We start from the raw sequence: 14,048 nt of genomic DNA on the forward strand, positions 1-14,048 counted from the left end.
CCAACTACCTCCAACCACCCCCCCAAAGAGAAAATGAAAATTTCACTTCTCTGCCAGCTACGCAGCAAACCACCACAACTGTCTTCATATGAATAATTTATTGACAAAAAAATCCAAGTCACATTTGCGCCGAAAAAAAAAAAGCTCACATACATTAGCAACACTTAGCAACAGTTATAAGCAACCACAGACATCAGCAGTACTCTGTCCGGTAGTTTGCTTGTACGGTTTTAACACTGTGCCACGGAACAGCGATATAACTGATCACACTGAGACAGCACCCCTGGGAGTCCTCTGGCATCAAACACAATTTGAGACAATTTTTTAAAATTATTTTTTTACCAGGAATCCTCTTTACAAATTACTGGACCTGTTGTCCCTGTCCTCCAGACCAATTTTATTGCCGCAATACCTCGTCCCAAACTGAGTCTATACAGAGATAATATTTTGAGGAATTACAGATTCGTTTGGAAGGAAGGCCCAACCAGCACATAGAATAAGAGGCTCCATAACAGAGCAACACCGGCCTCTCAAATTCATGCAAATGTAGGCCCCGCCCCCTGCGTCGTGATTGGCTTAGCACCGCATCGTGACGCGGGGATTGACGCCCTCGCCGTCGCTGAGGTTGAAGGCATCATCCCCTCCCTCCTCCTCCTCCTCCTCCTCCTCCTCTTCCTCCTCCTCCTCCTCCTCCTCCTCTTCCTCGTCCAGCTGCAGGCTGCCGGAGGAGAGGCGCATGCGGACGAGGGGCCCGGCGTGCACCAGGCTCCCCAGGGCGGGGCAGTAGTAGGGGTACAGGACGTCCGGGTCCGAGTCGCTGAAGCTTCCGGAAGCGCCCAGGACGCAGAGGGAGGCGGGCCGGTCCGGCAGGGTGGCCGAGCCCAGGGGGAGGTAGGTGGGCCGCACGGGGCCCTGGCGCCGGGACAGGTGCGGGTAGTGCCCCAGGGGCCGGAACTCGGAGGCGTAGGCGGCGGCGGCGGCGGAGGCGGCGGCGGTGGGCGGCCGCAGGGACTTGACGTCCGATTGGCTGCGGCAGCGGCCGGGCAGGCCCGTCTGATAGGTGCAGTCGTCACTGAAGTGGCCTGCCTCCGCGCGGCCGAAGTCCAGCTGGCTGCCGTACCCCGCCGCCCGCCCGCCCTGGCACAGGCCCACGCCCGCCACGCCCAGGCCCGGCCCGTTGGCACGGGGACGCCGCCGCCGCAGGGGGGAGAGCGAGGAGGGGCTGGAGAAGCTGGAGGAGCGCACCACGTCGTCCGCCGGGGGGGCTTGGTGGTGGTGGTGGTGGTGGTTGTGGGCGGGGGGGCGGTGGAGACGGTCATGGGACGAGGGCCCGCCTTCGCCGCCACCACCCCCGCCAGGCACGAACACGGGGGCAGCCAGGGGGAAGGCGGGCAGCACCGGGTGCAGCGCCAGGTGGGGGTTGTTGGGGTAGAGGAGGACCAGCCCGTGGGGCCCCTCCGCCAGCCCCGCGCTGGACCGGGACTGCCCCGCCCGCTGGCGCGGTTTGGGCCTCTGCGCCCCCCCGCACCTGCAGCCCCGCCCCCGCCCCCGCCGCTGTCCCGGGGTAGGAGGAGGAGGGCGGGGAGCGGGCTTTGGAGAGGGGGCTGGGGTGCGAGCGCTCCAGCTCGGCGGCGAACACCACCTCCATGGCGGACTTACTGCGCCTCCCCCTCAGGGCCGGCGCGCCCCTGTCCCGCTCACAGCCGCGCTGAGCCGAGCCAGCGTGGGGGAGTACACAGGAGCCCCCAAACAGCTGAGGAGACACACAGATATATATATATACATACACACACACATAGGCACACACACACAAATACTTATATATATATATATACACACACACACACACAGACACACGCATACATACACACACACAAACACACGCACAGGCACATCCACACACATACATACACACACACGCATACATACATACACACGCACACACACATAAATGGTGTGTAACATATTTTAAAGATCTCTCTTAATCGGAGATCTCCCCTGATGGTGATGACTGCGGTAATCACGGGGCATTATTACCCATAAGGCTGTGCAACCCGCACACGCACCTGTTTGGAGACGTCTGTGAGGAGGTCGGGGGAAGACCTGCACTGACGTGCGTCAAAGTCCGTCTTGCAGTGCTTTCTGTAACGCACAAGGGGTGAAAGGTCAGTGCGCTCGCATACAGGCAAACACAAAAACCAAAAGAGACACACACACACATAGGTACACACATGCAAATACACGTACGTGCACACACACACATACACACATACACATATAGGCACACATGCAAATACACGTACGCGCACGCACGCATGCATGCATGCACGCACGCGCAAACACACACACACACACACACTAGTCCTTCACCTCTCAAAGGACATATTTTTCTTCTCTCCCTTTCCCAAAGAGTCGAGCAGCTGCTTCTGTGTCCTGCCACTGAAACAGGAAGCAGTGAGAGAGAAGAAGGGCATCACGGATCAACATTTCAGCACCTCAACATGAAAGGAATGCTGTGCTGTGTGTGTGTGTGTGTGTGTGTGTGCATATGTGTGTATGTGAATGTGTGTGTGCATGTGTATGCATGTATGTGTATGTGTGTGTGTGTGTGCATGTATGTGTATGTGTGTGTGTGTGTGTGTGTGTGTGCATGTGTGTGCATGTATGTGTATGTGTGTGTGTGTGTGTGTGTTATATGTGCAAAAACCAGCACACGCACAGGAACAGAATTTCCCGCCTGTGCTATATGCCAACCCAAGCCCCGCCCTCTCCCTGTTGGCCACACCCCCCGACCCTGACCTCACCCTGCCCCGCCCCAGCCGTTCCCTGCTGGCGCTTGCCCGGGCCCAGGCGAGCTTACCTGAACCTGAAGCTGGAGCCCTTGCTGGAGAGCAGGGACTTGTGGTGGGACCTGGGCTCCTCGGTGAGGCGGAAGAAGGCGTGGTACTCCACGCACATCCTCCAGAAGGCCTTGCACACGTCTCGGCTGGCCATGGTGAACACCACCGTGTCCCTGCGAGAGGGCTGCGCCACGCCCCCGCGTTCCCAGCAGAGGGGGGGAGAGCGGATTTGGGTCATCACCCCACAGCCAAACTCACAGGCAGAACCTCACCGATTCCGTGGATCACGTGCTAGTGTAATGGGTAAGAAACTGGGCTTGTAACCTAAAGGTCACAGGTTTGATTCCCGGATGGGGCACTGCCGCTGTACCCTTGAGCCAGGTGCTTAACTTGCATTGCTTCAGTATCTATCCAGCTGTATAAATGGATGCAGTGTAAATGCGATGTAAAAAGTTGTGTAAGTCACTCTCGATAAGAGTGTCTGCTAAATGCCTGTAATCTGTACTCTATTAATACTTCTGTCTTAAAAGCATCCATTAATAACTGCTGGGAAAACTATTCCCTGGTTCTCCTACAGCTCTGCCTCTGCCTCTGCCCTCCCCATCAGTCAATGCCAGCTGCACCAAAAATAGCACAACGGGACGCCCCGACTCACCGCGATCTTGGCGTGGAGTTTTATTAAGAAGTGCTTCCTCTTGAAGCTGAGCTTGCGGACTTTGGCCCAACTGAAGGTGTTGATCTTGGTGTTGCCCTGGGAAACCGAGCGGAAAAACTTCAGTTGTAGGTAAATTGTACCTTAATGTGGATGTGCTGGAAAATGACTGTCACACACATCCCTCTGCCCTGGTCTGTGCCCGAGTAGAGCTCTACTTAATGTGGGCTTGGGTGCAGAGCACATATACTCAAAAATATGGCGCTCGAGGGACATATTTGTGTATCTCTAATGCAGAGTGTTGATTGGTCCAGGAGTGGAAGGGTATGACTACCAAGGAGACGTCTGTGTACCGAGAAGACCAGGAGGACAGGTTCAACCAGGTACAGGGCACACGTGTTGTTACACATTAAGCAGGTGTGTGTGTCTGTGAAGGACAGGGTCAACCAGGTGAACATGTTAAGCAGGTGTGTGTGTCTGCGGAGGACCGGTTTGATGGGGCACGAATGTTACATGTTGAGCAGGTATGTGTGTCTGTGGAGGACAGGTTTGATGTGGCACGCGTGTCACATGTTAAGCAGGTATGTGCGTCTGTGGAGGACAGGTTTGATGTGGCACGCGTGTCACATGTTAAGCAGGTATGTGCGTCTGTGGAGGACAGGTTTGATGGGGCACGCATGTTACACATTGAGCAGGCGTGTTCGCGGACGGCTGCGCACCTGGAAGACCAGCACGCCCATGTGCGTGACGGCCAGGTTGATGCGCATGCCCTCCCCGTCGCTGGCCGCGTGCGGCCGGATCCCGTACATGTCCAGCTTGCGGGCCACCTCCAGCAGCTGGGCGTCCGACTCCGAGGGGGTCTGACCTCTGACCCGCGAAACAAGGGCCTGACTTTAGTTTTAATATCAGGGGGTGGAAATACACAGACCCCCAAAATCTGCAACCCTCTGAGGGCATGCCAACCCCCCCCCCCCCCACCCCCCCAGAAGACATGTTTTTTTCTGGTGAATTCAAAGGGGGAAGATACTTCTGACTACTGATCAGTATATCCCAGCGTACGTAGGCGTAGGGTACGTTTCGGGCCTAAGTCATCGCCTCCCTTGTGGATCAGCTGCCCGAGGGGCCCGTGTGTGGATGGAGTTTGGGGGTCCCGGGGGGAGTACGGGGCAGGGTGACGGGGGACCCCGTGTCCGGCTGCTACCTGTGTCGCTTGTGGAAGCCGATGATCCTGTGGTCCAGGTACTCCTGGTTTGGGACATATTGGTTGTTCTGCAGGTGCTGGGCGTCCATCTCCTCGTCATAGTCCCCCAGCTCGGCTGTGGGTGAAAACAGGGGGACCCCCTAAAACCATCCACTCCCTTTGGGCTGCACCACAAAATTCTCTAGTCCCCATACACCTCTGTCTTTTATCTTTCTTATATCAGAAAACTTTCAATATGATTTTGTTGCACTTTACATCATTACAGACACATAAATCAGATCTTTATAATCTGGCTTTTGGTGTGCATCTAACACACATGGAAGAATGACATAGACTCGCTCACACTGTAATATATGGGAGACCAGCAGGGCGGCGCTGTTGTCGTTACACGTGAGGCTCCCGTTGGACAGATCCTGCTTGATCTGCAGAGCAAACAGATACCTGTGAAGAAAGGAAGGCGGGGCCAGGTCAGTAGCACAGCACACCTGCAGCAGGTATGGCAGCTTTACACCTTTTTCACTGAAAACAAGGTTCTAGTACTTTTTCTTGACATAGTTTACTGAGACATTCCGTTACTTGTGTACCAGTCATTTCTATAGCCGCCAGCAGAGACATCCACCATGTCATTAGTTGATAAATTAATAATGAGATTGATAATGACTCCATCCTATTACATCTGGGGTCTTAAGCACAAAATCACTCATTAGGGTGTAAACCACAGGTGTCAAACTCCTGGAGTTCTGGAGGGCCACATTGTCTACTGGGTTTTGGGGTGTTCTGGGCACAAGTGTTTCATTTAAGTCACTGATTGGCTAAGGAATCCATACACCTTGTTCTCATCTAGTACTGATCGGCACCACTTGGGTGGACAAAAGTGCATGTGGGAAAAAACAAATGTTCTGAAAACTCCATGACCCTAGGAGTGCAATATCCACCACCGCACACTTCCTGCAGGTAGAGCAGGTGTACAGAGCGAAAGCTCACCGGGTCAGACCCTTCTGGAGCTGCCCGGGATCGGGGGGGAAGAACTTCACGATGAAGCGGAACGTCAGGTCAGTGGTGCCTGACGAGGGGAGAGGAAGACCTGCGTTATTCAGGCCCGGGCGTCGCGCACAAGGTGAGTTATAAAGCCTCACCCGACAAACGCATGTGTCGTACATTTTTTTAAAAAGACCAGCGCTCCAAGGATCTATCTTTATCATTGCTCACTTATTGTGTATTATGCTCGAGGGTTTTTCTCCCCGCTGGGAGTTTTCTTTTTTACTTTATGTGCCCTGCTATTTCAGGGTCCAGGCCTGGTTTTTGCTCTTTTTTTGTGACTCTCTAAAGTGTCCTTGTCACTGTTTTCTGTAAAAAAGCGCTACACAAACAACGTCGATTAGATTTGATGTATATATACCATTAATTCATTGGGACTCAAATCCACCTCAGCAAATTCAAATGGAAAAAAAAAAAAGAATTAATGTTTCTGGGGGTTGCTATGACAACACAAGCATCACATAAATTACCTGAAACTTACTTTTAACTTGCTTTGCCAGGGGCTTAAGCAGTTCCAGCCACACCTGAAATAAACACAAGCATAAACCGAATGACTGAACTCCCTTAAATTCAACCATAACACAACTAATGTCAAAGGTCTCCTTGATTGATCTTTGCATCACTATTCAGCTGTAATAGTGAAATATAAGGATTCGCCCCATTGGAGGGGAGGGGTTTCCTTCTGTCACTCACGTAGCTGCCGCTATGGTGACGGAACTCCAGCCCAAAGTACTCCTTCTCCAGCAGCTTCAAGTATCCGCACACTTTGCTGAAGAAATCGTTTCCCAGAATCCCCTGCTGCAAAAGCAACGCGTAAGGAAGAATTAGTATCGCCTTTTGTTGTTTATTTACCTCTGTGCCTCTCTTCTACCAAAAGCAAAATTGGGTTCATTTCAACTTAATTTCACCAATTTTTCACCACAAGAAAAATTGTTCAGCGGGATGGCTTGTGCGTTTGGCACGGCAGCCATTTTGTGCCGGAACACTCACCACAGATTAGAGCCGCTGTCGGAGGGAACTGCTGAACCACTTAAACAGGAGGACAATCAGGAGCCCAGGCGGAGGGAACCAGCTTGATAATTTTGCCAGTATGTTGCTTCAGTGAACTCCCTACTCTGCAATAAGTGCCGCTGGGACATCTTAATGACCACACCAAGTCCGGACCTCAGTTAAATGCCTCTAATGAAGGATGGCATCTCCTACAGCACATTGCCCCAATCGCTGCATAGAGGAATTGGGTTTTCCAACTAACATTCGGTCCAGAGGGGAATCCTGGCCCTGGCTGGCCCACCACTTCTAGCAACAACCCCCCCCCCCCCCCCACCCCCCACCCCATTGTAGTATTAACCAAACCCACACCAGTTTGGCTTCAGCCATTTGATAGGAGCAGGGTATGAGGGTTCAGCTGCCAGTAAGGTAGCAGTGTCTGAGTCTAGGTGGACCGGGTCAAAGCAGTTCATATCAGCTGGGCATAACAAGCCAGGGCATTGAACCGGCAACCTCTTGTGTTGGTATTACAGCAGTCACGAGGGAGAGCTTTCAAAAAAAAAATTTAAAAAATAAAAACATGTTGAGCGCTCGGCCTTGAGCCCTGAGGAGACTGAGACCTGCTCTCCTAGCAGCTGGTGCATCCCCAGCTCTGGGCTGGCAGTTGCCATGACGGCGTTAAGGAGGACTGGGGGGGGGGGGGGGGGGGACGTGAGCGCGCCGTGGTGTCACGAGAAATTCGCAGCCTGCCCGCTGACGGCAGATGCCCGCCTCCGCCCCGCCCCTGCCCGCGCAGAGGGCCGCGGCAGCCTGTGTTTATCAACACAGAGGACGCCGACAAGCCTCCATTACCCCGTCACCTCCGACTCCAAAATAGAAGGAACACAGAGAGCGAGAGAGAGAGAGAGAGACGGAGGGGGAGGGAGGAAGAGGGAGGACTAAAACCGCTTATTAGTGAACGCTGCGGCTTGCCGACGGGTTTGTCCTCCGAGCGTGTGGCACCCTTGAGGTTTTAACTCTGCACTAACCCCCCCCCCCCCCCCCCCCCGTCGGGGTCCCGCACGCGCATTTTTCCAAGCTGCGTCACTGTGCGGTGCTATTATTATTATTTAAGGAGCCGAGGAGACGTCCTTGCCCCTGGGCAATTTGCAAAACCTAAATCCAGTTTGTCGGACGTTTATACCAAATCAATTTAATCCCCCTTTCTCGGGAGGCTACAACGGTGCTGAGACTTTTGGGGAGTCCCCAAATCGGCAACCAATCAAATCCCAAAAACCCTGGTGTTTGTAAACTCCAAAACCACAGCGATGTACCAGCAGCTAGGCACAGGCTGCTCACGCTAACACTCAGGCAACGCTTACATTGACCTTGACTGATGTTGCCAGTGCCGTGGCCTTGCTTATTTGCTTAGGAAATACTCTTCAGCCTCCTGTACAGGGAGAGCTTGCTTTGCTTACGTTTTTTACACCACAATGCCAGGCCTAAATAGTCAGATGAGAGCCTGGTGTTTTTTTTTTTTTATTGTTACTTTTCAATTAGTAACTGATTCACGGCTGGAATGTCAAGCGACTTGACCGCAGTTCCTAAACAATGATTTAATTTTAACGAGGAAAAATTGTCCCGCAAGGAAAACTTGAACCACTTCCTTTTCTTCTGGGGTAAAGAAACATCCCATATCTGCACTGCAACATTGAATGATATATTAAGTTTCTTTTGAACAGAATTAATAATGAATGAATAAATAAATAAATCTGTTTAAAACGTTTGCTCATGAACTTGAAACATATAAATCCACAAAGCGCTGGTACAGAGTCCTTTATGCCAGCTGCTGATTGCTGGCCCATAATTAATGACGTCTCTCGCACTTTTAACCGAACTGTCCCCCGGGGGCCAGCCGTATATTCCGGTGACGCTCTTTCCTCGCTGCAGCACGCGCTGCAGGAATCTCTTCTGTTCTTCCACTGACGCGCGCGCGTCCCTATTCATTACTCGTGGCAGCGCGAGCGCAGGGACTCCGCTAGGAGCCCGCGGGCACTAGGGCAGTAATGCGCCGTGAAAGAAAAGCAAGCGGTGGGGATAATGGCATCCGAAATGTAACCACTTTGCAATGAAAACACATCCCCCCAGCTGTCAATCATGCCATTCCGGACGACCTGAGTCTACAAAAAGCTGCAGGTCCAAAATGGGGATGACAACTGATGGTTTTTAGAGTGCAGATGCTAAGCCTGCCTGTCAGATCTAATGTATTTTAATCCAAACCCTTGGAAATCAAGGGAACTAGACTGATGTATTGCAATACTTTTATAATCAATAATTATGGTTTTATAGTTCTTGATTTATAAACAGCAATCACCAAATAAAGTCAATCAATCAATCAAAAGACCCAATTCAAATCGAGTGTAATTACGCCCCGACCATACTGTAGGTGCATTGAAAGCAATGTTTACATATACCAATCCACATCTTCTTCTGATTTAGTAGTGGCAACAGGAAGATGAATTAAATAACTATTTATTTAAACGTGGGTAACACAGAAATAATTCTAAAATTATAACAACCGAGAAAAAACAGTTTGAACTGTGCAAACATTAATAAACACAGTAAACCACACAGTGGAACGTTAGAGCACACTGCATCCAGAGTCCACTCAACCCACTAGAACCCACAGATTGTAGGAAATAAGAGACACTTAATATTGTACCGTGCATGGTGACAGTAAGAAAATCATATTAATACCACAGGCTAAAACGGATTTCAAGGCATCAATGTATCTCATAATTAGAACACTATGTTTTATCTTCACACAATAACACGCAGAATATAAAATGAAATAAAACTGTTATGATTTTTTTTTTTAATACGTAGGCAAAATAGAAGGGGAAATAGCATGGCGTCTACCTAGGCTATTCTAAATTCTTCACATTTTACAATAAAGTAAAGTGCTTACTTCGACTTCAAAAATCTTCACGCTGTCATCCAGGAAGATGACGCGAAGACGCAGCTTGCTGTCCTTCGAGCCCTTACGCGCCGCGTGTTTACCTGGAGTTTTGAAGAGCTCGAACTTGCCCCGGTTGTCCCCCATTCTCAGCAAGCGGTCTCGACCCGACACCCTGTGACCAGAAACACCAGCGTAGACGACAGAAAACCCGGAAACTCCGCGGCTAGGCGCATTCGAAAGCGTACCCCGCGCTCGGCAAAGTGGAGAGATGATGCTGGTGTGATTTGCAGTGTTCACTGAATGTATATTCTGCGCAGCCGAAACAGGATGAATGAATATTTCCGTCTGTGCATCGGTATGCCATTGTATTTCAAAACAATTTCCCACCCACTAACAGTCAAGGATAATTCGGCAAACAGAACTATACAATGCAGCATTTGCGTTACATTCGGTATTACGCACCGAGTGTGACGCGACTTCAGTCCGTGTTTATTAGATAGCAAAACACAGTCCTGCTACAATATTACGACTGTAGTACATGTCTAAAAGCGAGAAACAAATGATTTCTTTATTCTATACAGTTTGACAAGAATATAACGGTTGGAAAATATCTTTTTTGTAGTTTAATACATTTACTTTCGATTTTCCTAGCAAAATTCCATTATCCAAAACGACCATACCGTTAAAAGCTGATCCAGCCCTCCTGGCCAATATTTGAGTATGTGTAATTCGATCCAGAAAACCATTTCCACTTATGATACCAAATGACCAACGTGTACCTTGATTTACTTCTTTTTTGGAAGACATAATCTCGTCGAGCACGGGGTGAATTCCCGGAGATGTCCAGAAGCTGTCAGATCACAATGGCCCAGTGAATCAAATCGACAGGGAGCGCGAGGAGCAGCAAGAGCCGAAGCCGCCAAAGGTCACCTGACCTGACAGCTTCGGCCACTCTGAGCTTTTACGCGTGCGTGCGTGCGAGCGAGTATGTACTGAGTCAGAAGCGGCCGCGAGAGGCTTCGTCACAAAGCTTCAGCGTTGGACTTGATTCTATTTTTTCTCGTTTCCAAATGAATGGTCTCAGTACATTAAATCGCTTCAGTAAACCCCATAAAAAATCCAAAACTGGCCCCAACCAACTCAGAAAATCCTATACTATTTGTTGAGGACCCCTGTCAGTTTGGGCCCTTAGAACGGTCCTAAATAGATGCAATTTGCATGCTTAGAAAAAGTTGTGTAAGTCGCTCTGGATGTAATGTAAAATACCGTTGCAGAAATTGGATATACCATGGCACAGGCAGGCCAAATTGTCCACGCGTAATGGACATTAGCGTTTCCATTCTTTTGTACATGACATGTAGGCTATATTACACGCGTGTTGATAACATAATCAAAGTTCATCCACTCAGAAAAAAAAATGCATCGTCAGGTGCACCTAGGCTTTTGTACGGATCACCATCAAAATCGCTGTCAATATAACTTTAAAAATCTGATGAATGTTTGGGTAGGCTCACCTACTCACTTCAAACACGCACGTTTTGTTTATATTTTGTTTCTTTTATTTGGCACGCACTGCGTCATTAACAACGTGCAGCGGTCCCTCCCCTTGCCAGAAAGTTTAAAAGACCATCCGACAGGAAGGGGCGGGGTTAGATTGACTTTTGGCGGCAAAATTTGAAGAACCGAACGGACGGAGGAGGCATTTGATTTTTATTTCGTATTGCGCAATTGGGGAGAAGCTGTCACGAAATTAGAGACCTACAGACGGGTCTGTGTGGCTGACGGACTTTTGGAGGGGTAGCTCCCCTCATAATCCAGTTTTGTTGAAACTATTTTTGTCTGTGTCTGGATACCGTCCGTTCGTGGAAAGATCTCTTTTGAGAAACACCTGCCAACTCTTCTCCATCGGTGCGAGGCCTCGCCACTGTCTGCATTTTGTTTTAGTTTTTTCCCCCTTTTTTTGGTTATTTTTTCCCGTGCGTTTTAATTTTCACCAAATCTAATGAACGGAAAGGAGAGATAAGACATAACAGCACCGGCCAGGAGGCAGTGATGATCCAGCCCTACATGGACATCTTCTCCGCCGGTAAGATGGTGGGACTGCCTTGGCAGGTGCTCCGCATTTTGTTTCTGTTTTTTTCTGTTTCGTTTATGAACACACTTTACGCCACTCAACATACACCAGGTTAGGGTACAAATCTTAAGCTATAAGACTCTAGCTTTAATTACAGGTCTAGCTTTCAGGTTATAGCTGGGTGGCTGCCCAGGTTTACTCGGCACCTGTAGATCTCTAGCTCTTAACATGAATAATTTTGTTTTCGTTCCAAGTTTAGGAACATTAACAGGAATCAGGAATTCTGCTTCTCATCTCAACACCAAATTAAACTTCAGGATGAATTCATATCCCTTGCCATTTTACAGGGTTTTCCTGTTTTTTTTATGGAGTTATCAAAAATGAAGAGAGAAAAGAGAGAGAAAAAACATTCTGTAGATGATCGGCCAAACTTTCCCTTATATGAAATTATAATCAAAGCACAATACAAACACTAGGCTTGTAAAAAAAAAAAAAAAGATTTAAAACATGTTGCCTTCTGTATCTCCAATAAACAGAAGATGAAAACCCCCTATTCAAAGGTCTGTGGTATTGTACCATTGCTTAGTCACACCAATGAAACGACTAGATATCTAACATTTGACTGATTTGTCTTTAATATTCGATCGTGAAGCCAATGCAGTTGATACCATAAGCCTTTTAACATCGTTAAAACATTGTTCAATTGACCAATGCATTAGCTGACTGATATCTTAGGCATTGCAGCCAAAATATGTATATGTGTGCACGTGGATAGATTTATTTTCATCACTGTAGTTAGTTATTATAAATGCCAAAGTAGTTCCATATAATTTTGTCTTTTTTTGTGACTTTCTGCGTGAATTTAAGGTTCTTTTTTGGACCTGTACAATTAACCTGTAGTGCATTTGCCGTTTGTCTTTAGGGGAAATTGCAATTCTCTTTTAATAACACTAGATGGCAATCTGTGCGCACAATATTACGCCAAAAGTCTTAAATATGATTTTACATGCAGCCTTTATGTGCTGAAGTTAACATTTTAGTAATTGCTTAGTGATAATGGAATAACCGTAAACATCCTGTTGCTAAGCTTTTTTATTCACAGTGCAAAGTTACAATGTAATATTTGAAATGCTGCAAGTGTACATTATTTAAATCAAGATTGTGTTGTTACTGGCGATGCCACCATAAAGCGTACAGTTGGTGTTCTGTCTTCTGCACCAATATGAATGGATATGTGAAGTTAGCAGCTGCGATAAAATGGCAAGGTAAAAAGTGAGGTGCTGACGAATTTTGAGACAGCCGGCTCGTGTGACGGCCAATCACGAGCCGGGATGATAACACGAAATGCATGTCACATGCCTGCTATGACGTTAATGCATTTTCACGGTATTGTTATTACTTTTCCCGCCGTTATTCAACATGGGAAGGTGATAGTTTGTCAATGGCGTCATCGCACTCGCTGTAGCCAAGAATGTCGGTTGGAGATATTTAACATCTCAGAACAGCTTCTCTGCGTGATTTCTCCGGTGTCCCCCTCCCGCCGCGTGAACGAAGCGCGTCTCCGGTCGCCGCCTTGCCCCCGGCGCTCCTTACCCTTTCGCGTCTTAATGTCAAGACTCGTCACGCGGAAAATTGATTCCCAATGATACAATTTAGCAGTGGGGGATGTCTCACCGGGAGAGAGGAAACGAAAACAAAGCCAGACAACTCAAAGTGAGAGCAAGAGAGAGATTGTTTTGGCTGAAATTTCAGTGGAATAAGGGGGGAAGGTTTTGGGGAGAGGGGGGGGGGGTGTTGATGGGGGAGAGATCTACAGCATATTCTGATGAGGCTAAATGTCATTCTCAGAACTTCGCACTTCAGCAGGGAACTTGCGGTAAGCTTAGGTTAGACGTAATCGCCCCATGTCGCAATGATTTGGAGCATTTCGTCAGTATCCGTCTATTTTTCCTGTTTGGTTTAGGGCTGGGCTGCCTGGCCGTAGTTCAGTTGCTGTAGCGCGAATAATTTAAAAAAAGGGAAATGGTGTTTGTGCGCCTCGCACGGTGAAAGTGAACCTGAAGTGAAAGTTTGCAAATCCTGCAGAGAGACTGGACCAAGTGCCGCACATCCTTCATGTCACAAGGGTCTGACTGTCTGAGGTCTTCAGCACATGCGAAACCTTTTAGCGCTCTCAGAATTAATGACAACCACTGCCTGCTGCAAAACAAATATAATGACCAATCCTTTAGGTCACAGGTAAAGGGTGAATACTCAGGTAAAGGGTAATGGGTGAATACTCAGGTAATGGGGAACAGTCAGCAGGTCTGCAGCTCAGA

The 14,048-nt window shown here is 48.9% G+C and overlaps 1 protein-coding gene across 3 annotated transcripts; it reads right to left on the reverse strand.

The window, feature by feature from the left end:
- Positions 1 to 1,178: 1,178 nt before the first annotated feature.
- Positions 1,179 to 10,602, reverse strand: LOC118222714 (FERM domain-containing protein 7-like). 3 transcript variants are annotated; one of them, XM_035408494.1, is made up of 13 exons: positions 10,436 to 10,602; positions 9,666 to 9,828; positions 6,425 to 6,529; positions 6,213 to 6,255; positions 5,678 to 5,756; positions 5,037 to 5,134; positions 4,694 to 4,808; positions 4,212 to 4,359; positions 3,496 to 3,591; positions 2,861 to 3,024; positions 2,371 to 2,439; positions 2,067 to 2,142; positions 1,179 to 1,753 (listed from the first exon to the last, which is right to left on the reverse strand). In XM_035408494.1, the coding sequence occupies exons 2-13, from the start codon at positions 9,798 to 9,800 to the stop codon at positions 1,316 to 1,318; spliced, it is 1,566 nt and encodes a 521-aa protein (XP_035264385.1). In that variant the 5' UTR covers positions 9,801 to 9,828; positions 10,436 to 10,602; the 3' UTR covers positions 1,179 to 1,315. The 3 variants fall into 3 exon arrangements, with proteins under 3 accessions (XP_035264385.1, XP_035264387.1, XP_035264386.1); XM_035408496.1 differs by having other exon boundaries at positions 10,337 to 10,451; XM_035408495.1 differs by lacking the exon at positions 10,436 to 10,602 and having other exon boundaries at positions 9,666 to 10,303.
- Positions 10,603 to 14,048: the final 3,446 nt, after the last annotated feature.

Source organism: Anguilla anguilla, chromosome 3 (assembly GCF_013347855.1).
Source record: "Anguilla anguilla isolate fAngAng1 chromosome 3, fAngAng1.pri, whole genome shotgun sequence".
Lineage (NCBI taxonomy): Eukaryota > Metazoa > Chordata > Actinopteri > Anguilliformes > Anguillidae > Anguilla > Anguilla anguilla.